Source organism: Rhamphochromis longiceps, linkage group LG10 (assembly GCF_057381845.1).
Source record: "Rhamphochromis longiceps isolate RC_006_pf linkage group LG10, R_longiceps_female_GT1.1, whole genome shotgun sequence".
Lineage (NCBI taxonomy): Eukaryota > Metazoa > Chordata > Actinopteri > Cichliformes > Cichlidae > Rhamphochromis > Rhamphochromis longiceps.
In genome coordinates, this window is record NC_140566.1 from 1,543,288 (window position 1) to 1,569,870 (window position 26,583).

Below are 26,583 nucleotides of genomic sequence, written 5' to 3' on the forward strand. Positions count from 1 at the left end.
GCTGCAGGGAAAGCCACAGCAGATGGTGCCTGCAGTAAGACACAAAGAGATGATCATTTCTCTATAACAAGGACATCAGCTAGCAGTGAAGTCCTTGTCCAGCTCACACAGTCGCTCTGTCACTTCATACTGACCCGTCTCACATACGTTACTGATGAAGTTGCCAAATATTTAAGGTAATTTAGGAATATTAGCTTACAAATCCATGCTGGAGCCTGAAGCACATAAAGCAGGACACAGCTGAGCTCAGTGCATCAACTCACCAGGCTGAGCTGCTATGTTTATTCTATTGAACAGCATGTTACGCTTTATTCTCAGAAACTAAAATGTTGTTGATTTTCTGTGTCACCACAAACATCACATCTTACAAATTTCACTGAAATATGATGAAGATGTTTTCAGGTGTGAGCATTTAAACATCCCAGACATTTCCCCTGGATTACCAGTGTAGTGATGGACATGTTTAGTAATTACTACTGTTTTGTGACAACTTTTACGTTTGAGTTTTAAGATATATTTCAATAAAATTTAACCTCCTAAGACCTGAACTCTTCCACAGCAGCATTTTTAATATCTCTGTGATATTTGGGCTGATTGGGACCTGATGAATCTAAAAACAAAGAACTACCCGATTTTTTTTTTTACCTAATTTTTGTTCTAAGAAAAATCAGAGCCACATCTGAGGATATTCATTTAAAATTTCGATAGAACAGTAGCAGTATAACGTCCTCGTAAGTGGATATCAGGCTCTTGTAGAGCAAGATCGAGTATTTTGGTCTAAATAACCCAAAATGTGGTGTCCACATATGTGGACGCAGGTCCTAGGAGGTTAAAGTTAAAAATATACATTTAAGTTAATTATAGCTTATAATTAGGCTCTGGTGCTATGGACGTTTCAGTGTTTTTGTTTTGAGGTATGAACAGTGTCTGTAGGACAAACACTGAGACTAGTTAGGGGAGGAAAAAGAAGAAAAACTAGAATTTGTACTTCCAGGAGAAATTGCAGTGGGATTGTTGCTCCCAGCGAACTCGGGACTGCAGCTTCTACATGAGTAGCTTGTTTGTGTGGAGTGGAAACAGGTCATAGTGGCAGAGTAAGAGAAATACATCTTACTTTGCTGGCGTCCATCGATTGGTTGAACAGTTCGTGACGAGCTAAATCATGAATGAACAGGTTTCATTGATTTGATTCATGTGTGCCGCTGTCGTGCTGTAACGGTAAATAGGCTGGGTGGGTCTCTAACAGTATTGTGTTCATATCTTACAAACATTAGCAACGCTAATCTTTAAATCACTTTCTCCTGCTTCTTTTCATGTAACTCCAACTACAGCGTGCAACAGTATTTTCATACATTTCTTTTAATAGCTTCTTTTTAAGTCAAGATTCCCAGAAACGTTCTGTATTTGGGTAAAAAAATGTTTGTTTTTCGTTGTATGTCACACGCAGGGACCACTTTGATCCCTCCTGTTGAAACTGGACGGATTAAAGATCAGCCCACACTTCACAACACGTCTGCACCTGTGACGGAGGACCCTGTGACAGAGGACGCTCTGACTGTGAGCCATCAGGCTGGAGGTGGAGTGCAGGGAGAGTACATCGTGCAGTTTGGGAATTACAGGATCATCTTTCCCGTGTCTTCTGCAGAACGATGTCATTTCTTCTCATAAAGCACCTTTCTACTCTACTCCAGCACTCGGAGCACTTTCTACACCCTATGTGTGTTTATAGTGGTTTATATCCAACATTCACACTCAGATTAACATACCAGGATCACGTCAGAGGCGAGTGTCTTGCCCAAGGATACTTCGGCATGCAGATGTCTGTGAGGGTTCTCAGTCATCGTAGTCTAAGGAGCTCAGAAAGAAAAGCGTCTGGACTTCTTTAAGTGGCTTGAAGATGTTTCATCCAAGAAGCTTCTTCAGTTCTAGGGTCAAATGGTGGACAGTCCCCCTCGAGAGGGACAATGGACCCCCTATTGATCCTCCACCTAATCACATGAGCCGAGGTGTGAAAGCGGGTGTGGGTCCCAATCAGCCAAGGTTTCAGGTGAGCTCATTGTGAAACCTGGCCCCACCCTATCATGTGATTTCCTGAGGTCAGATGGCCCAGGATGTGAGTGGGCGTTAAGGCGTCTGGGGAGGATCTCAAAACTGGATTATAGATGGCAGACAGTTGGTGTGGTAAGCCCCGCCCTCTGTTCAAAGATGGTCGCTCACAGTGGACATACAGCGGGGCAAAAAAGTATTTAGTCAGCCACCGATTGTGCAAGTTCCCCCACTTAAAATGATGACAGAGGTCAGTAATTTGCACCAGAGGTACACTTCAACTGTGAGAGACAGAATGTGAAAAAAAAAATCCATGAATCCACATGGTAGGATTTGTAAAGAATTTATTCGTAAATCAGGGTGGAAAATAAGTATTTGGTCACCTCAAACAAGGAAAATCTCTGGCTCTCACAGACCTGTAACGTCTTCTGTAAGAAGCTTTTCTGTCCCCCACTCGTTACCTGTATGAATGGCACCTGTTTGAACTCATCATCTGTATAAAAGACACCTGTCCACAGCCTCAAACAGTCAGACTCCAAACTCCGCCATGGCCAAGACCAAAGAGCTTTCGAAGGACACCAGGAAAAGTATTGTAGACCTGCACCAGACTGGGAAGAGTGAATCTACAATAGGCAAGCAGCTTGGTGTGAAAAAATCAACTGTGGGAGCAATCATCAGAAAATGGAAGACATACAAGACCACTGATAATCTCCCTCGATCTGGGGCTCCACGCAAGATCTCATCCCGTGGGGTCAAAATGATCATGAGAACGGTGAGCAAAGATCCCAGAACCACACGGGGGGACCTGGTGAATGACCTGCAGAGAGCTGGGACCAAAGTAACAAAGGTCACCATCAGTAACACACTACAACGGCAGGGAATCAAATCCCGCAGTGCCAGACGTGTTGCGCTGCTGAAGCCAGTGCATGTCCAGGCCCGTCTGAAGTTTGCCAGAGAGCACATGGATGATACAGCAGAGGATTGGGAGAATGTCATGTGGTCAGATGAAACCAAAGTAGAACTTTTTGGTATAAACTCAACTCGTCGTGTTTGGAGGAAGAAAAATACTGAGTTGCATCCCAAGAACACCATACCTACTGTGAAGCATGGGGGTGGAAACATCATGCTATGGGGCTGTTTTTCTGCCAAGGGGACAGGACGACTGATCCGTGTTAAGGACAGAATGAATGGGGCCATGTATCGTGAGATTTTGAGCCAAAACCTCCTTCCATCAGTGAGAACTTTGAAGATGAAACGAGGCTGGGTCTTCCAACATGACAATGATCCAAAACACACCGCCCGGGCAACAAAGGAGTGGCTCCGTAAGAAGCATTTGAAAGTCCTGGAGTGGCCTAGCCAGTCTCCAGACCTCAACCCCATAGAAAATCTGTGGCGGGAGTTGAAAGTCCGTGTTGCTCGGCGACAGCCCCAAAACATCACTGCTCTCGAGAAGATCTGCATGGAGGAATGGGCCAAAATACCAGCTACTGTGTGTGCAAACCTGGTAAAGACCTATAGTAAACGTTTGACCTCTGTTATTGCCAACAAAGGTTATGTTACAAAGTATTGAGTTGTATTTTTGTTATTGACCAAATACTTATTTTCCACCCTGATTTACCAATAAATTCTTTACAAATCCTACCATGTGGATTCATGGATTTTTTTTTCACATTCTGTCTCTCACAGTTGAAGTGTACCTCTGGTGCAAATTACTGACCTCTGTCATCATTTTAGGTGGGGGAACTTGCACAATCGGTGGCTGACTAAATACTTTTTTGCCCCACTGTAGATGCTTCTTTCAGTCCTCTTTCAAACCATCTGTCTTTTCTGTCCAACATGTGAACACTGGTGTCCTCGAAAGAGTGACCTTTGACCTTTAGATGCAGCTGTACAGCTGAGTCTTGTCCCGTGGAGGTGGCTCTTCTGTGTTGTGTGTTTATGAAGTGGCAGTTTGGTCTCTCCAGTGTAGAGGTCTGAGCACTCCTCGCTGCACTGTACAGCTACACTATGTTGTTAAGTTTGTGTTTGGGATGAACCAGTGTCTGTCGGTGTGAGTCTGAGTGTGTGTGTGTGTGTCTGTCTGAGTGAGTCTGAGTGTGTGTGTGTCTGAGTGTGTGTGTGTCTGAGTGAGTCTGAGTGTGTGTGTGTCTGAGTGTGTGTGTGTCTGAGTGAGTCTGAGTGTGTGTGTGTGTGTGTGTGTGTCTGAGTGAGTCTGAGTGTCTGAGTGAGTCTGAGTGTGTGTGTCTGAGTGTGTGTGTCTGAGTGAGTCTGAGTGTGTGTGTGTGTGTGTGTCTGAGTGTGTGTGTGTCTGAGTGAGTCTGAGTGTGTGTGTCTGAGTGTGTGTGTCTGAGTGAGTCTGAGTGTCTGAGTGAGTCTGAGTGTGTGTGTCTGAGTGTGTGTGTGTCTGAGTGAGTCTGAGTGTCTGAGTGAGTCTGAGTGTGTGTGTCTGAGTGTGTGTGTGTCTGAGTGAGTCTGTGTGTCTGAGTGAGTCTGAGTGTGTGTGTGTGTGTGTGTGTCTGAGTGTGTGTGTGTCTGAGTGAGTCTGAGTGTGTGTGTCTGAGTGAGTCTGAGTGTGTGTGTGTCTGAGTGTGTGTGTGTGTATGTGTCTGTGTGTCTGAGTGTGTGTGTCTGAGTGTGTGTGTCTGAGTGAGTCTGAGTGTGTGTGTGTGTGTGTGTGTCTGAGTGTGTGTGTGTCTGAGTGAGTCTGAGTGTGTGTGTCTGAGTGAGTCTGAGTGTGTGTGTGTCTGAGTGTGTGTGTGTGTATGTGTCTGTGTGTCTGAGTGTGTGTGTGTCTGTGTGTCTGTGTGTGTGTGTGTGTGTGTGTATGTCTGTGTATCTGTGTGTGTGTGTGTGTGTGTGTCTGTGTGTGTGTCTGAGTGTGTGTGTGTGTATGTCTGTGTATCTGTGTGTGTGTGTCTGTGTGTGTGTCTGAGTGTGTGTGTGTGTATGTCTGTGTGTGTGTGTGTGTGTGTCTGTGTCAGAGTGTGTGTGTGTGTGTATGTCTGTGTATCTGTGTGTGTGTGTGTGTCTGTGTCAGAGTGTGTGTGTGTGTATGTCTGTGTATCTGTGTGTGTGTGTCTGAGTGTGTGTGTGTGTATGTCTGTGTGTGTGTGTGTGTGTGTCTGTGTCAGAGTGTGTGTGTGTGTGTGTCTGTGTCAGAGTGTGTGTGTGTGTGTCAGTGTGTGTCTGTGTGTGTGTCAGTGTGAGTCTGAGTCTGAGTGTGTGTGTGTCAGAGTGTGTGTGTGTGTCAGTGTGAGTGTGTGTCAGTGTGAGTGTGAGTCTGAGTGTGTGTGTAAATGGTAAATGGCCTGTATTTATATAGCGCTTTACTAGTCCCTAAGGACCCCAAAGCGCTTTACATATCCAGTCATCCACACATTCACACACTGGTGATGGCAAGCTACATTGTAGCCACAGCCACCCTGGGGCGCACTGACAGAGGCGAGGCTGCCGGACACTGGCGCCACCGGGCCCTCTGACCACCACCAGTAGGCAACGGGTGAAGTGTCTTGCCCAAGGACACAACGACCGAGACTGTCCGAGCCGGGGCTCGAACCGGCAACCTTCCGATTACAAGGCGAACTCCCAACTCTTGAGCCACAATCGCCCCAGTGTGTCAGTGTGTGTGAGACCATCACAATTTGATGAACAGCTAAATAGATTTTATTTGCCAACGATGTCACAACAACGAGCCTCCTGCTCAGTCAGCACTCAGTTTATTGGCTCCTTTCTTCCTGACATCAGTTGGTAAATACCAAGTTGTTACCCTCCAGCACATCCACCCATTTCCTTTCTTATGGCTCATTTCTACTGTAACCTCTTTAATGGCCTGTATTTATATAGCGCTTTACTGGTCCCATAGGACCCCAAAGCGCTTTACACTTCCAGTCATCCACCCATTCACACACACATTCAGACACTTTATAACAAATATGTGTGATGCTGGTTGAGCAGGAACAGCAGCCTCACCATGGTTGCAGGGTTCCAGGTGGTGGAAGGAGCTGTGTTGGGCAGCCAGTTGGTTCCACCAGTCAGCTTCTTCTCATCCGACTGATTCCAGTGAAGATCACTATAGAGATAAAGGAAACGCTCGTCAGGTTTATAGTGCATTACCAGGGAAGTTAAGTTCAACACGACTGAAGCGCACTTACTTCTTTGCTCTGCCGTTCCCAATTCCTAGATCTGAAGAAAGCAGAAGTCAAATAATGAATGTATAGCATGAAACCATTTTATTCATCTATTTGGTTTTTAAATCGTTTTTATGGGGAAAAAGCTGATGTTATAGTCTTCAAACCTTTACAATGACATGCTTTAACTTTAAAAAGGGGGAAAGTACAGCCAAAAGGAAATGTAAGGAGTGAAAGTAGCAAAGACCTGGCTGCCTCAGATTTGACCCAGAGCTAAAGTTATCTGTGGTGTGCTACTTTTACAGCTGTGGTCTAAACTGACATCTTTTTAGGTATACTTCTGCTGCTACTATGGCTGCTGCCAATAACAACAGTGACACAAAAACTCTGTCAAAGTAAAAGCATTTGTTTTTCCTCACTAACAATTTGACAAGTTCAGAAAACATCCAGAGACAAACGTGTCCAACGATGAAAATTCAGACTTCTGGAAAAGTCTCAGGAGCTGAGTTAAGATCAGTTAAGACTGTAAATGTGAGCTTGAGCTGGGAACAGTGCGGAAGAACAAGTAGAGGAAACATAGCTAAAGCTATCTACAATGTATGTACGAGGCATTTTTATTCATCCAGCATCATCCAGCATGAGTCACAATGGTAGGACAACTCATATTAGAAAAAACATTTTTCACTCTTTATCTGGGTTGGATACATTGATCTTGTACAGCAATGTGTGTAATTTAACTATATTCTGAATTCTTGGGGGAAAACAAGCAGACATAAAAGGAGAAAAACTTACTGCCAACAAGATTAGCGAGTGACGAATCCAGATCATCACATACCAGCTTGGGGTGGGGCTGCTGGCTGTTTAAAGTCATGCGCTGATGTGGTGAGGATGCCACTGTAGGTTTTAGGATGCCACCTAAAACATCTTAATCAAATTGGGGCAGGACAAAGGGAAAGGAAGGTAAGGGAGGGGTGACAGGTTGGGGGGCCAAGAACAGGTAACGAGGACATAGTAAAGACACGAGGTGTACATACGCACACAAACAGAAAGAGAGAGGGCGCTGAGTCAGGATGAGGCAAGAAGCAGGGACCTTAAAAAATGATGAAGACAGTGAGAATAATGTGTGTTGGTCCAACTCACCCAGACATGCAAAGCCCAGGACGGGTGTTTGACCCAGGACGGGGGAAAAGGAAGGATGGGGGTGATGGTGGAGGTTGTGAGATTGTGAGCACAACGAGGGTGAAAATGATTCAATGCATGTACAAACATTATTCTGACAAGTTAATGATGATAAACTGGTATAGCTGAGGCTTAGTGTAAAGTAGTTATTAACCTCAATCAAATGTCTGTCGCAGTGGCACACAGTGTTCAATACTGGGACCAGTGCTTCTCATTAGTTACAATAATGACACTGCACCACTGGTTAAAACGTAAATGTTGCTTTTCATTTTTGATATAAAACAGACAGCACACACGCTAAAGGTAAACATGTTTACGACAGCAGCACATGACACAAAAGTACACATTTGTGTCATGTGTCATATTTTTACCAAGTCCTGTCTGTGAAGTTGTCTTACTCTATTGTAATGAGCACAGTGAGCTCATTTCATGGTTAAAAATGTGATTCGCCCATTAAAGAAACCTGAAACTGATGTCGTGTTTAAACTGACACTGATCTAAAAAAATATTTCCACCAAAAACTTGATCACTTACTGATTCTACAACATTACCCACTACTGAGATTTTAGGACAATCTTAATTTCAAAGATCAGTTTCATTTTCCACAGAATACCCAGCGGGTAAGATAAGTACTGCAGACATCACCTAGATAAATATATTTCTAAAGGCACTATTGACATGAAATTCTCACCAGATGTTGGTAACAACCCGAAAGCTTCAAGACACATCCTGTAAAGAAGCTCGTCAAAGTATTGCTCAGGTGTGGTTTTCCACAAAAACAGGCTTCAAATCCTGACGTTCCTATGAACTCCGAACTTTAGTTCTTCCCATAGAATTTGAATTGGATTTAGATCAGGTGATTGGCTAAGCCATTCTAGTAGCGAAGTGCTCTAATAGGGTGATATGGTACTACAAGGTCATTAAGATAAGATGGGGCCTGATTATTTAAGACCTTGTATGTGACGAGCAGGATTTTGAATTCTGGATTTAACAGGAAGCCAAAACAGGAGAAATCTGCTCTCTCTTTCTAGTCCCTGTCAGGACTCTTGCTGCAGCATTTTGGATCAGCTGAAGGCTTTTCAGGGAGTTTTTAGGACTTCCTGATAATAATGAATTACAGTCGTCCAGCCTGGAAGTAATAAATGCATGAACTAGTTTTTCAGCGTCACTCTGAGACAGGATATTTCTAATTTTAGAGATGTTGCACAAATGGAAGAAAGTTGTAAAAAAGTTGAAAATTGTATTTATTTGTATGGTTTGCTATCTTAATTTATTTAACTATGCATTTATCTGGAATCTTTTAGGATTAACACTTCAATTATCGTTATTACTATTACTATTACTATTACTATTAATAATAATAATAATAATAATAATAATATTATTATTATTATTATTATTATTATTATTTTAATGACTGCCATACGTTCATTTTATGTTGGTGTTGATACTGTTGAAAAAACAAATAAACATACGTTTTAAAAAAAGAAAAGAAAAAAAAAGAAAGAAAGTTAGCGGCCATCCAGGTCTTTATGTCTTTAAGACATTCCTGCAGTTTAACTCATTGGTGTGTGTTATCTGGCTTCATGGACAGATAGAGCTGGGTGTCATCTGCATAGCAGTGTAAATGTATGCTATGTCTTCTAATGATGCTGCCTAAGGGAAGCATGTATAATGTAAACAGAATTGGTCCTAGCACTGAACCCTGTGGAACTCCATAATTAACCTCAGTGTGTGAAGAGGACTCTCCATTTACATGCACAAACTGGAGTCTATTAGATAGATATGATACAAACCACTGCAGCACAGTACCTGTAATACCTACAGCATGTTCTAATCGCTCTAATAGGATATTATGGTCGACAGTATCGAACGCTGCACTGAGGTCTAGCAGGACAAGCACAGAGATGAGTCCACTGTCAGAGGCCATAAGAAGATCATTTGTAACCTTCACTAAAGCTGTTTCTGTGCTGTGATGAGCTCTGAAACCTGACTGAAACTCTTCAAATAAACCTCTGCAGATGATCTGTTAGCTGTTTGACAACTACTCTTTCAAGGATGTTTGATATAAAGGAAGGTTGGAGATTGGCCTATAATTAGCTAAGACTGCTGGGTCTAGAGATGCTTTTTGAGTAAAGGTTTAACTACAGCCAGCTTGAAGGCCTGTGGTACATAGCTGATTATTAGAGATAGGTTGATCATATTTAAGATCGAAGCATTAATTAATGGCAGGACTTCTTTGAGCAGTTTTGTAGGAATGGGGTCTAAAAGACACGTTGATGGTTTGGAGGAAGTAATTATTGAAGTTAACTCAGAAAGATCAATTGGAGAAAAAGAGTCTAACTTAACATCAATGGTACTAAGAGTAGCTGTAGATAATATTACATCTGTGGGATGATTACTGGTAAGTTTTTCTCTAATGGTTGGTCTAATGGGGGGAATTGCCTCAAACATTTGACCCACAGCATGAATTTAATTTGCATGAATGTAATTTCTTTATTGCTGCTTAGCAATGATGATGACTCTGAAAATGGAGCCAAAAAGAAACCATTGACAACTGATAAGAAAATCAATAAGGAATCAAGTCGATAATGGACTTGGAATGGCTAAATTCTTATCATTTCCCAAAGAGTTTAATTTTGGTCTCATCTGACAAGATACTCTCCCAGTATTTCACAGACTTGTCTAAATGTTGTTCAGAAGACTTTAAATGCTTTCACATTTAAACGCATTTCAACATATTTTTTCTTCAGCGATGGAGTCTTGTTTGGTAAATGTGCATTTAGGCCACGGTGGTTGCGTACTTATTGTTGTCGTTGAAACAACTGTACCTGCTGATTCCAGGTAGTTCTGCAGCTCTTCACAACTGGGCCTTGGCTCTTGAACAACTGATAATTCTCTGTCTGAAATCCTGGTCGTGGCCGGTTTATGGTGAAATTATGTTCTTTCCACACTGGATCCTTCAGTAGTTCCTCTGTAACCAATGCTATGACTGTATTTTGTAACAATAAGGTTGCAAAGATCTTGAGAGCTCCCTGGTTTCCCCATCGAGGGGTATTCCATGTGTGACACCATGGTACAAAGAGACCTTTTTATACACCATCAGTTGGGACTGAGCAGCTGATATAAATTTGCACTAAGTGGCAGGATTGTTTTCTAATTACTGATGGAGTTCCTCCATTTCTTTGTATCATTTCTCTTGATCTGTGTAGGTTCTCGGTCAGGTCATGGTATAATACAGAAGAGCCACCATGACAAGACTCAGCGGTACATCTGCACCATCTTTACGATACGATGCTCTTAGGGTGAGGCAAGGTCTCACAATGGTTTCAGCAGAAACCGATGCTAATAATGACTCACACCTTGGGTCTACGTGTCTATATGATGTTGCACATGATCAACAGTGGGTCAATAACTGTCTCGTTTCCCGATTCCCACTCTCTGCACCACGTGATTTAAAAACTGAAGAAGCTTCTTGGATGAGAGGGGAAACGTTTTCAAGAATCCTAAAATAGCCCAGTTGCATTTTTCCGAAGCTCCTTAGTAAGTTCTCGTTATTACCCATAAGCTCATTTTTGGACAGCTATGGTTTGATTTGTTTGCATGTGTGGATTGGTTGGGTTGTTGTGACATCTAGTGAAAATTTCATGTCACTAGCAGCTTTAAAAATATCATATCTTAGAAAACTGGTGAGGTATTGAATACTTATTTATCCGCTGTATAAGACAAAGAAAATCTAAGTATTGCTGTGGTTGACTAGTACATCAACTACGTCATCGATCTATCTTCCTAATGTCTGCCACTAAATTTAGATGGCAGTTGTATCAATAAAAACTTACCTGTGGAATCCAAGTTGTTGGCATTAGTGTTGTTGCCAAACACTGAGTCAAATTCTGCATTGATGCCTCGCAGGTTCGGAGCTGGGGAGGCTGTAAACGCTGCTGAGGAAAAACACTAAATTCTATCAGAATTCAAACATTAATGATGAGTCCCAACGGGTGACGATCAACATATACATGCACAACTGTCTGCTGCATTTCACACTGACAGTTCAAAAGTACTAATACATTAATGTACATGTGCATGAACCATATGTTAATATCACGTTTGGGCTCACAGCGGATTCTCACCCTGCTCTGTCACATGTGCTCTGAATCCGTTTTTCCACACTTCATTATACTTGCTGTTACTGTGCTATTTATAGTATTTCACTGGAGTGGATCTGCTTGTCATCACAGGCCAGATTAAAGCCCCAAAGCAGAGCCCAGGGCAGGAGGAGGAGTCTAGTTCCATCTCATATTACTTTAATCACAACGCACTGAAATGTTAGTGTAGAGTTTTTGTCCAGTAGTCCAAAATCACATTGCCCACCCAAACTTTACATTTCTTTAACTTTCTTATATTGTGCAATTACCACAACAGCTGACACATGAGTTTCTTGGATAAATGTCTCAGGATGAATGAATGAGTTGTAACACTTTGAACAGGCTGAGCTTACCTGTGAATAGACCAGCTACAGCAGGCTCAGAGTGGAACAGAGCAGTGGTGTTGGAAGGGCACGGCCCACAGAAAGAGTCTGACTCCCAGCAGCAACAGCACACATGCAATAAGAGAAGATGATGAAGATATGAGACCAGGAAAAATACATCAATGAAAGAACAGTGAGAGCACCAAGCAGCTGCAGGAGTGGAACAAGCCGCTCCAGGCATCTCCTACAACCCCGGGCCGGTACCGGTCCATGAGTCGTTTGGTACCAGGCCGTGCGAGTTGAGGCTCGGGTGTGAAATTCATGGTTTTTAGTTTATAGTTTGACCTCTAAAAATAAATAAGATCATCATAAATAACTTATAAAAGGAGTAGGAATATGCATCACAGTAAGCCCCAAGCAGCTTTCTAGTAATAATGTAGTTCCCAATACCACTAATTGACTCTGTAATACTTGTTTCACAGGTGGTATCCTGTCACGGTACCACAGTGGACTTCATTCAGATCCTGAGATCCTGTTCTTTCACAGTCTGGATGCTTACGCACTTTATTAACCTGTGGCCATGGAAGTGAACACATGAATGAATATATCTGGATGGGTGCTTCTGGTAACGTAGGGTAGCCCTGTTAGTCCATGGCGTAACGCTGCCTCTTCCCTATGGTAGCTGGGATAGGCTCCCCTGCAATCCTGATAAGGATAAGCCAAAGAGGATGGCTGGATAAATATACTGTAGCCGTCTCTCGCACAGGCAATAGGCAGTTACCTCACAGACACACAGGACAACAAATTACAAACACAAGGGTAGTAAAAGCAATTTTATATAAATTATTGCTGTTTAGGGAACTCCAGTCATGTTCTTGTGAGCTGTGCGACTCGCTATGACAGACAAATGCATCTCAAAACATCTGAAAAGAAATACAACTTTAAAACATTGTTTCTTCTTAGTCCTGAGTTGTAATAATCTTGCACGTGTCCACTAATGTTACCATCTATTCCATTTACAATCATCAGGAAACCAACAGTGTGCTCCACATCCCCCTCGCTGCGTTTCACTTCAGCAGCGGTGGTAATGTCGACATGTTCATCTGGATGCAGCGTTTTCAGCGGGAGAAACGGAAACATGCTGTGATTGCAGCCATTCCCCAACTCTGTGTGAATGGTACTCATGGCCATTGATCAGTGGTTGTTGAATTTTTATAATTATGATGAAGGTGACCTCCCAGCCCATGGCTCCTTCGGTGGTGCTGGTTTCAGTCAGTATGTAAATGTCCTGCTTATAAGGTTGGAAACCTGCAGTCAGCTGAGACTGAAGAAGTCGTTTCTCCCACTGAAAATGTCCGGATGAACAGAATCAACTTCTGGGGATTTACTTAGCTGGATGATTGAGCATCAGGACGATGTGACCCATATAATTACCTTATGGATTAATAAAATATTCTGACATTTCTCAAAGAGTTTTACTCTATAAATCACAGACGAACTCTCTCAGCTTGTACTCAGTTCCTCTCGTCTAAATTCATGGTCAAAGGTAAATATGAAAACTGTACTTATAGAGTTTTTGTATTCAAACTGAGCACTCAAAGCACATTTTACTGCAGAGCCCTTTTAAACCACTGAAACTCAAACATTCATTCAATGTTTGAAAGTATTTTTCTAACAATCACTCTGATGTATACGTCAGGCACGTACAGATGTGTACACCACTGTACGTCCTGAGCCACACCAGTGGTGATGTTTAGAATATCAGTACAGGATAGTTGGACAGTGTGTGCTTATTATCTATTATTGTGCGATCTAATGTACAATATAAAGCGCATTGAGGCGACTTTTGTTGTGATTTGGCGCTATATAAATAAAATTGAATTGAATTGAACTGAATTGGGCTGTAGCTCAGGTGGCAGAGCGGATCAGCCACTTACCAGAAGGTCGGTGGTTCGATCCCAGGCTGCTCCAGTCTGCATGCCAAATATCCTTGGGCAAGATACTAACCCCATGTTGCTCTCGATGCATCCATCGGAGTGTGAATGTGTATGAATGTTAGATACTCAGCACTTAAGCTTAGAAGTGCTTGTGTGATTGGGTGAATGAATTAGCTGTATAAAGCGCTTTGAGTGCCCGGACAGAGTAGAAAAGCGCTATATAAGAACCAGTCTGTTTACCATTTACCAATTGAATTATAACTGTGTGACATGTGTCTTAATGTGGTAACTGTGTAGGCTGAAGTGTTTCCAAGCAGAAAGGTGTCCTCACCTCCCCATATGTTGGTGGCGGTGGAGAGAGGCTGCTGGAAGGTCGGCTGGAGGTCCAGCAGGTCACTGGCTGCGCTGAAGGTGCTGGAAAGAACGAGCAGGAAAACCAATCAATGAAATAAATAAAAACAATCATCCACTTCCTGAGGAAAAAGTTACATTTTCTGTTAAAACTGAGGTGTTTTTGTTTTTCATCTTAACAGTAACTGGGTTTTGCTGTGTGTGTGTGTGTGTGTGTGTTTGTTTATTGCCATATGCACAAGTGGTTACGCAGGGCAATGAAATTCTTACTTTGCAACTCTTCACACAGCTAAATAAACAACCATCTAAAATAAGAATAAACTGAACTCTGAGCAAAGAAAATAATAAAGTAAAACAGCACTTTGTAGCTGATGTAGCTGATGTGTGGGTGTAGTCAGAATTTGAAGTGCAAGTCCTGTCACGGGGTAATATATACAGGATATGCAATATTAAAATTGTTTCTATTGTATGAAGTTGTAAGAGTTAGTGTCTCTGCCCGGGTTAGGGCCCGCCCTCCATCAACCTTCCTGAACAGGATCCAGTAACCATCACAGAGCGGACATCTAACAAACGGTCTCCAGTAGGAAGAGCTGGAGAACACCGAGCCCTGATAAGATTCACACCTATTGGCTAAAGACGCTAACGGTACGCTACAAATGTCTGGCAGCTGCTGTGGGACGAGGATGGCTAGCTGAAGGCTGGACAGTCCTGTCCCTAAGGATCCCCAGAAGGGGCTGGTCCCATCAAACTACCTGACAATAATCCTCCTCAGTACCACATCAAAGCTGCTGTCACGCATCACGCTGGTTAAGATAAACAGGCACATGGATCAATACATGAGTGAGGCACTGAAAGGAATGGGCAGGAATCCCAGAGGGGCAAAACATCAGCTTCTGAGAGACAGAAGACCAGACTGACCAACGAGTCCATCGCCTGGACGAACTACAACAAAGCCAGGGAAGGATGGCCAACACAGATGGCGCCCATGTTCTAATCATGTCTCCCTATTTCCAAAGCATGCTGGGACCCGGTGAGCAGAGAGGAGAAAACAAGCTGAGCGAGCTGAGGCACAGAAAGCATCAAACATTCAGTCAAGCACTAAGAATCAGCCACAAACCCATCTGTGGATTTATTATTACAGTCGCACCCAACTACCCGGCACATGACGACAGACCTGTCAGGGGAGGCCCAGGTGGCAGCGTTCACTTTTAACATCCTGATCCTAGATCAGCTGAGGCTTTTACTGAAGGAACACCGCCACTGGTTCCAGGGAGGTTGGATGGGGTTGGAGGGTCAGCCCTTCACATGTGTCACAGGGCTTCATGATGCAGCAGCCAAGTGGCTGCAGCCCGGCCCCATGAATGGAGAAACCAGGGAACTGAACCTAGCCTTCCTGGAGCAATTCGTGGAACGGGAATGGCAGAGTGGGTCCGCTGCAGCCAGCTGAAGAACCTTGACATCAACATCAGGCTGGCCACGGGACACCTGTCAGCGCAGCCAGGGGTCCTGCTAGAGCGGCAGTCAGCCGGTCAAAGCCCTGAGGAGGTGGCCCCGTTACGTGTCCCAGACTCAACCAGCTCCAGCAGAGAACCAACTAACCAGTCTCTCTGCAAGTCCCAGAGGCCATGGACATTGCACCCCGCTCACTGGGAGCTGCATGAGCTTTGAGGCAGGAGTGGTGGAAGTGTGGGCGGACACTACTGCAGAGAATGCCCACGTACAGAGATAGAGCAGGTGATCCACATCGCCAGCACTTCATCACCCTCCCATGGTCCAGGAGAGATACACAGTCTTCCAGTAAGGAGCCATGGGGTTATGGATCCCTCGCCACCAGTAGAAATTAAATATGGGGCTAAAAGTACAGACTTAAGGCTGCAGTTAGAGACAGAAACAGATTAGAGCAAGGTTCAGTTGGTCAGTGGGGCCTTGTGTAGGGTTGTGCTCACGACCATTAGGAACGTGCATCGTCTGTGCTGAGCTCAGCAGTGACGGCAGGTTGTCCGATACTGACTCTGTGTCTCCATTGTGATGACCAAGAGCGGATGTTGCTGCAAAAGCATTTTGCAGATTTGTTCTTTCCCCTGCCTGGTTGCACCACACTGACCATAAGAGACAAACAGTTCAGATGCTGTGCTGGGGATGAGGACAACAGAAGAGTCGCACAGTGCGTGGTGTAGCCCCATAGTTCCTGTGGTGAAGAAAGATGTGTCTTCACAGTGTGGACTAGCTCAACGTGAGGGAGGTGTCACAGTATGGCAGTCGAAGAGCTCTTGGAGGGTTAGGTGCTGCTTGATTTTTTCACGATGCTGGAAGAAACCAAGGGCTACCGGCAGATTCCCTTGTCTTCCAAGTCCAAGGAAAGAAATTCTTCTCCACACCGTGTGGACTGTAGCAATTCGTCATTCGTTTGGCTTATTTGGAGCCCTTGCCACTTTCCAGTGCCTCATGGACCAATCCGAAAGCTGCATATGCCACCACCTATCTGGATGAAGCTATTATCCATAGTGATACTTGGATGAAGACTATGAATAGCCGCAGTCCTGGAGTCCTTGTGGCAGGTGGGCTTCATGGCCAACCTGAGCAAGTGTGGGGCTGGATGGAGAGAGTTACAATATCTGGGGTCCTACGTGGGAGGCAGGTGTGCCCTCAGATTGAGAAAGAAGTGACTCGAATCCATCGAATTCTGCCACCCTCCCAAGTCCAAAAAAACCAAAGGAGGTGGGCGGTTCTTGGGGTCGGTTGGCTTTCAGTACCTGTTTGTAATGAACTTTCCCCCTCTGCCCAGCCCCTGCCTGGGATTAAGGCCTTAGGGGATCACCCCCTCATGGTGTGTGATTGTATGAAATTAAGTTATTTTGTGCTGTTTGTTTTATTTTCCTGGTTATAAAAGTAGGAGACACAGGTTATGTCCTCACCTGCTGGTCGAGTTGGTGGTTGAGAAGGGGTCAAGAACAGGGGCGGAGTCTATGGTCCCATCCAGAGAGATGGGGGAGGAGTCTGTGGTCGCTGTAGTGGGGGTCTTTTGGCGCTCTTTCAGACGCTGTTCCTGAAATAATTATGTGAGTGTTAGCAACGTAAGCTAATCTGGATCCAAACACAATTTGTCTTTGCAGGGTTTCTTTTGAAGAATGTGAGAGAAGCAGCCCAGGAGAGCCAAACTACTTATAACCTATAATAGGCCTCGCAAATATGCATATATGTCATCCCTATAAACGACATCCGATGACGAAATGGGAACAAAACAATTTAAACATTTTTTTGATGATGAAGCAATAATGATCTTTCTTTTTTAAAACAGCACAAGTAAAATTTGGTGTTTGTTACACCCAATAAGACTTTGTTGTGTGTAAGTCCAAAGTATTTTTTAATTAAGTCATAAGGAACCAGAAACACGAACAAAACAAAAACAAACAAAATATCATTTTTTGTGCACGTGTTGAAACGCTCCCCAATGGAAACCTGCAACCATCGCGCCTGCAGAATGAACTTCCTAACATTACAAAATCAAATATTTAATTTGTCAGTTTCATTTGAGATCATTTCTTTTGCCACACACATAATATTTGCTTTGCTAATTGTTTTTGTACATCTACCTACTGTTACCCTAACTATAGCAGCCGCAGCAGGTAAACCTTTACAGCTGTGGTGCGTCGTGATACAGTCACAGAGATTCAAACATTTCAAAAGGCAAAAACGCCCCATCACAAACACCACCAGGACTGAATGACTAATAATAAGACAATAATTTCCATAATCTCCTCAGCGGGTAATGAGGTACTACTACTGGTATACTACCAGACTCCCAGTACAGGCAAAGCTACCAAACTGGGTCGCTGCTACAGACGAACCCAAAGCAAATTTCTCCCAACGTCTGAACTACACAACACAGAATGTCAGCTCTACACAACATGCTTACAGATGCTGCTTCTCTGGCCTCACGTGCATCAAGGAGAAGAGAATCTAAGACGTGAGGCTGAAACGTACTTTCAGGGCTTTGAGGCGAGCCTGCTCTTCCTCCAGGGCAGCCTGCTTTTCTCTCTCGTCCACTTTGGAGAAAGACATGCCGGTGTTGGCCAGGGAAGAGACCGCACTGGAGAGGGTGCTAGCTCTTAATCACGGGACAAACAGAAGAAGAAGATCAAGAATTATTTCAAGATACAAGTGTCTTACAACCTGACTAGCATGCATAATGCTTTTTGATCTCAGTCAGTGCAGAGCCATCAAATCGCTGAAGCAAACACTGGGCTAGCAGGGACCAGGAAACAGACCTACCTGCTGGCTGCTGTTGAATCTTTGACTTTCTTTCCCTCTAAAGACGCCAAGTGCTGCTCCAGGGCATCCAGCAGACTGCTTGGGGCCTAACATGAATGTCATGACACATATTCAATTTCAAATGCTGAAGAAAACCTGACAGGATCTTGTGTAGAGGAAAAAAAGCATGAAAACAAGCCGAGTAATTGCCAAGAGTCAAAATACAGCTTTGAATACAGAGATGGAGAGAGAAAAGCCAGATACTTACACACACTGTAAACTGAAGAAAGAGAAACAGAAGAAAGGAGAAATACAGAAAATAAAGGTGGCCAAGATATTAGGAACACATGTGGAGCAAAGCATACTGGGATTTAATGTAGGTGCAGAAAGAAAACGAAACCTGCAAATAAAGCTACTTTTAAACATAAGTCGCTGGTCTGATATCCAATAAGACAGCCTGGATTCACACCGTTAGTTTCTGCATGACATGCATTCATGAGTGGGTGTGAGCCTGTCTGTAAGTGCAGCACTAGGACTGGGCGATAGACTGAGTTTCTAAAAAAATATCAATATAATAATAATAATTATAATAATAATGGATTGCATTTATATAGAGCTTTACAATGCCACTATTCATTCCACTCTCACATTCACACACTGGTGGAGGCAGCTACGGTTGTAGCCACAGCTGCCCTGGGGCAGACTGACATATCGCGCCATCGGCCCCTCTGGCCAGCACCAGTAGGCGGTAGGTGAAGTGTCTTGCCCAAGAACACAACGGACAGAGAGAGCTGGGGATCGAACCGGCAACCTTCCGGTGACAAGATGAGCTTCCCACCCCCCTGAACCACAGGGGGTATACTTTTATACGAGATATAAGACATGACAATATTATTTATATCCACATCGTTTATGTTGTGTTGTAATTATACTTGTGGAGCCGCTCTCTCATCCACGTTTGCCTCCCCCCCATCGCTTCACCTGCAGGCGGCGACAGGATGGACACGGTAGCTATTGAAGCTGGTTGGTCGAATATTTGGAGATGGTTTGGATTCAAAGTTTCAGCAGCAGAATAAAGTGTCCTGACAAAAGGTTCGAGCACTGCTCATCTTTTCCACCATTTACACCAGCGCCACAAAGTGCGTGCTGTATCTCAGAGCGCAAAGTCCTGCCAGCCTCCTGCACCTGAAACAAACGGCGTTATAAAACTCACACACTCGTGGATTATGGGAGGGAGAGTGACATTACTAAAGCAGTGACCATCGCTGAAGACATGGTCTCCATCTCAACTGTGGAACAGCTGCTGAAACACCAGTTACCCAGTCAGAGATACTTTGAGAGTTGCTGCCAAAAATGTTTACTCAAGTTACCGAGAAGCTCGCTGCCCGGCTCAACAAAGTGTCTCACTTCACACTGATGACATGTGGTCCATGTGAGCCATACATGGAAGACTGGACTGAAACCTGCCTGTCTCCAGGCCACAGCGGGCAGCACACAGCTGAAGCCCTGCAGGATGCTCTCACAACCTGGCTTAAACGAGGCTAATGTCGTCGAGGCGGTACAGCTCAACAACAGGCTTCAACTGGACACTGCTGAGTGCAATACTGAATCAGCTGATTTGAAATAAGAAAGAAATATGATATCAAATATCAAATGACAATAAAACTGTAGTGAGAACACGCCAACGACCGTACGTCTTCCTGATTTTGTGCCAGACTAATCTGTCAACAGCATCAGGCTTCAAGGTTACAACGTGGCCACCGACACTGAAAATCCTTTCACAAGGCTGAAAAACACCATCACTGTATTTTATTCAAGAAGAATTATTATTTAATAAAGACCAATAATTTGTATCAGAGTCATTTTTCAAGTGCATCTGCAGCTGTACATGAGTGTGCATGTGACATCTCGCACACGTAGCTTTGACTAAGAACTCTGTTTTTCCTTTATGGGTAGAAAACATGTAAAGATATATATTGCATATAGACATTCGATATATGATTTTTGGTCCACATCGCCCAGCCCTATGCAACACATGCAACAGCTGCGCACAGCAGTGGGTGTTAAAGCTTGTTAGCACTGAAGCTTCAGCGAGTTAGCAGCTGTGAAAGGACAATAACAGCCACATTTAATAACATGCCCACTGCTGCATCACTGTACGAAAGTACAATCATTCACAATCATGCTGCTGCGACTGTAAACTTCTGTGACTGCACTCGTATAATGCAGCGAGTTTTCTTGAAAATGTGCCGCTCATGTATGTTAGCCTGTAACTTCTGTCTAACAGCAGCACAGCGTAGCTTTGGCTGCTTCTTGCACCTGATGGTTTTCAGAGTTTTCTCATCATTTTATGTGATTGTTCATTAATCTTCAGAACATTATCTGCGTCATCTCGTGACATCACCATTTAACATTGGAGTGAAATTTCACCTTCATATATGAAACACCTGTGACAGATTATACTGGATTTCCACATAAGTTTGCAAGTTTTAGTGAATTGCTCCAACTACTTTCAATTTTGGTGGCTCCACAGTTACATGTGCTTTATTAATTTCTCCACCTTTTACTCAGGAAAAAGCTGTAATAAAAAGTGCAGCGCTGAGTCCTGTTATCTGCTGCACTAAATGACTGTGTTTGTGTGAAGGCTCACCTGAGACAGGTCTGGGATGTCTCCTCGATCAATTCCAACTTGCTGAAGGCAAACAAACCGAAACGTATTGAAAATCAGACAGAAACAAGAGCCAGCTGATCTCAGTGATCACACGCTCCTTTGCAGTCCCTGACAGGCTAAAGACTTACCTCTGCAACTTTGAGGAACTCGGAGATTCTTGTCATTCGTGTAAGGAACTTCTTGTAGAGGTCCAGTCCTTCTTTGCATTGAACTTTTTTCATGTCAAAGTATTTCTCTGTTAATCACACACAAAAAAGAAATTCACTTTATTTTCAGGTAAAGTTTTTCTGCAGGATATTTCTGAGGCGTGATCGTCGAGGATCAGGATTTGGTCCACAAAAATCAAAAAACACACACCCTATTAACCGTCCCTGCAAAGTCTTATAATAGCAACAACAACAGTAATAACTTTCTACATTCTTCTACATGCTGAATGATTTCTATTGCATTCTGTCTGCAACAGAAATCAAATCTTCTCCCATGTCTGCTGCAGACGTTCCATAAACGTGGACCTTGTAGCTGCTTTGCTTTCACTCTTCTGTCCAGTTCATCCCAAACCAGCTCGATGGGGTTTGAGTCTGGAGACTGTGCTGGACACTCCGTGTTTCCAAGCTTGGCACAGTTGGACTGTTTGGGTGATTATCCTGCTGTAGGATGAACCTCTGACTGAGCAGAGGCTCCTGCATGGAGCTGCAGAGGCTCCTGCATGGAGCTGCAGAGGCTCCTGCATGGAGCTGCAGAGGCTCCTGCATGGAGCTGCAGAGGCTCCTGCATGGAGCTGCAGAGTGCTGTGGAGCTGTTCTGGTTCAGGGAGCCGTTCTGGTTCAGGGAGCCGTTCTGGTTCAGGGAGCCTCTCACTCTGTACGAGTCACAGACCCTGGATCAGCAAACAGCCCCAGACCGTCACACTTCCTCCTCCATGTTTGACAGTCGATGCCACACACTGTGGATCCATCCTTCCACCTACTCCACAGCAAAGATCCTGCATGATGAACCGAAGATTTCAAATGTTGATCCATCAGTCCATGAAACCTTCTTCCAGTCTTCAGCAGTCCAATGTTTCATGGCCCAGACGAGCCTCTGTCTTATTCTGACGTCTGGCTTTCTTGCTGCAGCTCGTCCTCTTAAACTTGCAGCTCGAAGTTTCTCCTCACAGCTGAAACTGAGACTTTCTCACTACGACCACTATGAAGCTGCTTGAAGCTGATGTCCTGTGAGCCGCCATCACACAGCTGTTAACTCCCAGGAACGTGTGTCTGAGTCAGTCGTGTCGTTGGGTCTGCAGACCTCTTCCTGTCACAGTTTGAAGGAAGCTGGACTCACTGACGCCTTGACTTTCTTTGCAGTTTCTCTGTAGGACAGACCTACATTTATAAGTGTTACGATGGTCTGTCTTCTACTGTTAATCGCCTTTTTGGAACAGCTGTAGGACTTAGCAGCACCAGCTTTCACGGCTGGATCAACCTCCACTGTTGCAGAGCAGCTTTAAATTGTTAACCTGTTTTTGTTCCCTGAAAAAGGCCATTTTCTGAAATGTGCATTATTTTTCAGTTTTGGGTAACCTTACCTTTTTTTAAACCTCTGGGAGGTCCCCACTTACCTTTTTACCATTTCGAGCTGTTCATTGGATTTGAACAACTTGAACAGAAATAAATAACTGGAAAAACTGGGTTGTTCTAAATCTTTTGACCAGTAGAGTATCTGGAACCATTACTTCCAGTCAACAGCTACCAAATACGAATTCAACACTAGAAACTCGTCCAGATGTTTTATCTCCCTAATCTGTCATACAATACAATAACAAGGATACCATTAAACCTCCTTCAACTGCCCAATTACTTTTGCGCCTCTTAAAATAAGGTATTATATGTAAAAACGGCTGTAATTCCTAAACATTCATCATAAAACTTTGTTAATTAAAGCTGTGTATAAATGTCTAAACTCAGGTGGAGAGCCTCATCTAGTAAAAGGTCCTGTAAAGGTAAAATAAAAGGATGACATGGCTGACAAAAAACAACCTGTCCTTACCCAGGAGGTTGATTATGCTCTCGTTGTAGGCCGCAAACAGCCGGATTGCATCTTTAAACAGAAGCATGAAGGCTGCATTGATCACACCGTTCGTCAGCTCATTGGCGTTGACCTAAAAGGGAGGTGCCGGTGTTAAAACATCGTGTTTAACCGTCTCGATGCATGCTCAATCATCCAGGTGAGTAAATCCCCAAAGAGTGAGTCTCTTCATTTCAACGTAGCCTTACTGCTTCAGTCTCGAAGGAGTCACTTGGATGAGTGACGAAACGTCCAGGTAAACAGAATCAACCTCACCTGCACTTATTTTATAATTGTGGCAAAACAAACTGATTCTCATCTTTCATGAACCATTAGAATTTTCTGTAAAAATGGTTGAGGAGTAATGATAATGTGTGGCGCACGTGGTAAGATCGAGGCAGTGCTGCTTTTTCAGACAGCAGTACTTTGTGCTGCCCAGTAAAGTTCGTCTTCTCTTCTTTCAAAACCATTTTTTGCCTTAATTTGGTCTAAAACGGTAACAAAGTTAAAGCCATGTAAAGAGCGCTTATAAAACACGCCGGGCTAACAAACAAACAAGAAAAGTAAGTAGTTATAGTTACTTTTACTGTGTTAAGTAACTATGTTAGTAACTGAGTTACAATATTATACAGTAACTAAATTCTAGGAAAAGTAACTACTGCGTTACTTTAAAAAATGTTCAACCCTCTGTGGTCGAGGGTGTTTTTGACTACTTGTCATTTCACCTTTAAAAATGATTTATCCTGCCTTGTTTTGTTTGGTGCCGTTCTTTTCAGCACAACCTCACACGTCTGAATTTACAGTTATTTTTTCATTTGACATACTGTATCAGCACAGCTGATCTGAAACCAGACACAAAATATAAAATCCGAGTAGAAAAAGTTATGTTTTTACTGTAACAACCACAAACATGTTTAAAAATCATTCTCTTAACTTGAAATGCAAATATAAACCTATGCACAGGTTTTACAAACAACAAAGTTATATGCAGCTATTTACCTAAAATGCAGCCAAGCTGTTATTTTATAACCATTGAAACTATTTACAGAACAATCAGCTGTTCTGCATCAAATAAGATGCCACACAATCATCTATTTGTGCCCCTCCCAAAAATAATTTCTGTCCACTGTAAGATAAAAAAGCAGATCACAGGCTGATACCTGCAGGCCTGACAGCAGCAGGTGTGTCGCTGCTCCTGTTTCCACCTGCAGACAGCCACCAAACAGTGTAAACGCTTTTTGGCAGCAGCTGTGACCTTCAGCAGTCGCCTCATTGTTCTGACACACACAACAACACTATCCACTACACTACACACTAAATGTCACAAATCTCTCTCTCTCTCACCGCCGTCACTCTTAAAACTTCGCCCTCTTCCCAAACAACCAAATGCCATTTTTTGATTGGTGGACATGGTATATTTTCCACAAACAGGAAAGGGGGGTTTTGGGGGGTTTTGTTTTTGCTCACAAGCAGAGAGGTCATTCGAGCGCGTCCCACAGTAAACTCCAGTGTTCGATTATTCAGGAGAAAACATGGCGTATATATTATTTTATTATAACTCTGGTTTTTCGTGGCCGATCAACACAATTTAAAAACTGGTATAAAGTCGACACTTTTAACACAGAAATCGATACTCTGGGTCGTCTTGGGTCGACATCAGCATCTTGTCGCTATGTCATCTTAAACTGGTCATGTGATTGATTTACTACGACTGTTTTGTTCTTCCTCAGCCAATCAGCAGCACTCGTGCGACTGTTTCGCAATAAGCTGATGACAGCGCCAACCGTCTGTGTGTGGAAACGCAGTAACATGTCCGCACCACGTTTTCGTGTCGGTAACAGTAACAGCGTTGTTCGATTACTGGTTACTGAAACGTTTACGCTGTTATTCCCATCACTGTAAGTTACTTGTGCTGAGACGTCTGACGATGCCGAGCACTCACATTGAAATCAAGCAACACATCCATCTGAGTCTGAATGACAGAAACGGTTTTAAGGAGTTTCTCTGTGTTCATGGTCCTCATGACTCCATCAGGCCTGTGAAAGCAAAGAGAAAGCATCATTATTTTAACGTATTTTAATTTTACTGTCACCCATGGTAATAATCGTTTCTTTGCTGTGGGTTAGAGCGCTGGATAATTAATGTTCATTTAAGTCTTTTTGTGTGGCTCGTCTGCCAAGTTGGCACTTTTGAAATGAACATCATTAGCCAGCAGATACGTCTCTACTATCTAAAGGATGTCAAGACTGCAAACGTCACAATAGAAATATTAATGAAGAATTAATGAAGTTATATGTAATTTAATTTAGAGTCCGACACTGAGACGTGCAGCTGTCCTACGGAGTGAAGTAAAATTATGACTACAGCTGCATTTGATGAAAACTAACCAGTAAAATTAGGCCCAATATGACAAATTATGAAATAAAATAAGAAAGATAATCAAATTCACAAAAAGATGCTAACGCTGCTATTTGGAAATATCTTGCCTTTAAAATGGTGAAGTGAAGCAAAACCAGGAACTCGGCTTTCCTCAAACAGAGCTGCAGAAGTTATATGTTGCTTTCTGCAACTTTAACAAAACTGTCACAAGGAAACAAAAGTAGTGCAACGATATTTTTAATATCACCCCGGAGTGTCACACACAATCACCTGAACGAGAAATTCAAGCTTTGGGGCTCAGGTGTAAGAAAGGACGAACACGAGTCAGTGAGAAACATGAACCTTACCCTCTTTTCACTTTAGTGAAGTCAAATGCGACTTGTCTGTAGGAGACAGCCTTCTCATTCAGGTAGCGGCTGTACCTCCTGATGAACGTTGACATATCATAGCCTACGTTAGAAACCAGAGAAGAGACGAGTGAGTATAGACGGCGTATCGCAGGGAAACGTGGCTGTCGTGGATGTTTGTGAGATACCTTGTAGGCCACTTCTGTCCAAAAAGTTGCTGAGGTTAAAAAGTGTGTTTCTTGAAGCCAGATATTGTATAAATCTCTGCAAAAAAACACCACATGAATGAACCATGAATGTCTGCAGCAGCGCTGCACGCCCACAGATGCTCAAAGCCTGTCACAGATTTAACTGTCTGTGAAGCTGGATTAACTATGAACTGTTTAAAGCTTTTATACCAGGGGCGTCCAACTGCAGGCCTCGAGGGCCGGCGTCCTGCAGGTTTTAGATATAACCGTGGGTCAACACGCCTGACTCACACGATTAGTTTGTTAGCAGGCCTCTGGAGGACTTCAGCACATGTTGAGGAGGTCATTTGAGTCAGCTGTGTTGGACCAAGGACACATCTAAAACCTGCAGGACACCGGCCCTCGAGGCCTGCAGTTGGACACCTGTGTTTAAGAACATGTTTAGCGCCATCTTGTACCAGTACAGAACATAACAGCACTGGGCTGATTGGTTGGGGCTCATATACTTAGATTAGTTTATGGTAGCTAACTAGTAACGGAACCAAAAAAAGGACACTAAAACTAAAAAGCGGTCTAATAGAGGTCTTGATGCT

The 26,583-nt window shown here is 43.5% G+C and overlaps 1 protein-coding gene across 6 annotated transcripts in view; it reads right to left on the reverse strand.

Annotated features, from left to right (window-relative positions):
* LOC146660097 (phosphatidylinositol-binding clathrin assembly protein-like) overlaps positions 1-26,583 on the reverse strand; it is a 35,822-nt gene that overhangs the window by 1,561 nt on the left and 7,678 nt on the right. For 2 of the 6 annotated variants that reach the window (XM_085419779.1, XM_085419780.1), the window contains exons 4-19: positions 25,991-26,066; positions 25,803-25,905; positions 25,019-25,112; positions 23,059-23,170; positions 21,159-21,265; positions 21,010-21,051; positions 18,381-18,466; positions 18,093-18,216; positions 17,024-17,154; positions 14,089-14,171; positions 11,851-11,928; positions 11,192-11,293; positions 6,966-7,097; positions 6,198-6,228; positions 6,016-6,115; positions 1-29 (exon numbers count right to left, since the gene is read on the reverse strand). The exon at positions 1-29 is cut by the window's left edge and continues 31 nt beyond it. In XM_085419779.1, the coding sequence (XP_085275905.1) occupies positions 1-29; positions 6,016-6,115; positions 6,198-6,228; positions 6,966-7,097; positions 11,192-11,293; positions 11,851-11,928; positions 14,089-14,171; positions 17,024-17,154; positions 18,093-18,216; positions 18,381-18,466; positions 21,010-21,051; positions 21,159-21,265; positions 23,059-23,170; positions 25,019-25,112; positions 25,803-25,905; positions 25,991-26,066 (1,430 nt within the window). The remainder of the gene's footprint in view (positions 30-6,015; positions 6,116-6,197; positions 6,229-6,965; positions 7,098-11,191; positions 11,294-11,850; positions 11,929-14,088; positions 14,172-17,023; positions 17,155-18,092; positions 18,217-18,380; positions 18,467-21,009; positions 21,052-21,158; positions 21,266-23,058; positions 23,171-25,018; positions 25,113-25,802; positions 25,906-25,990; positions 26,067-26,583) is intronic. The other 4 variants (XM_085419784.1, XM_085419781.1, XM_085419783.1 and 1 more) reach the window with 4 other exon arrangements.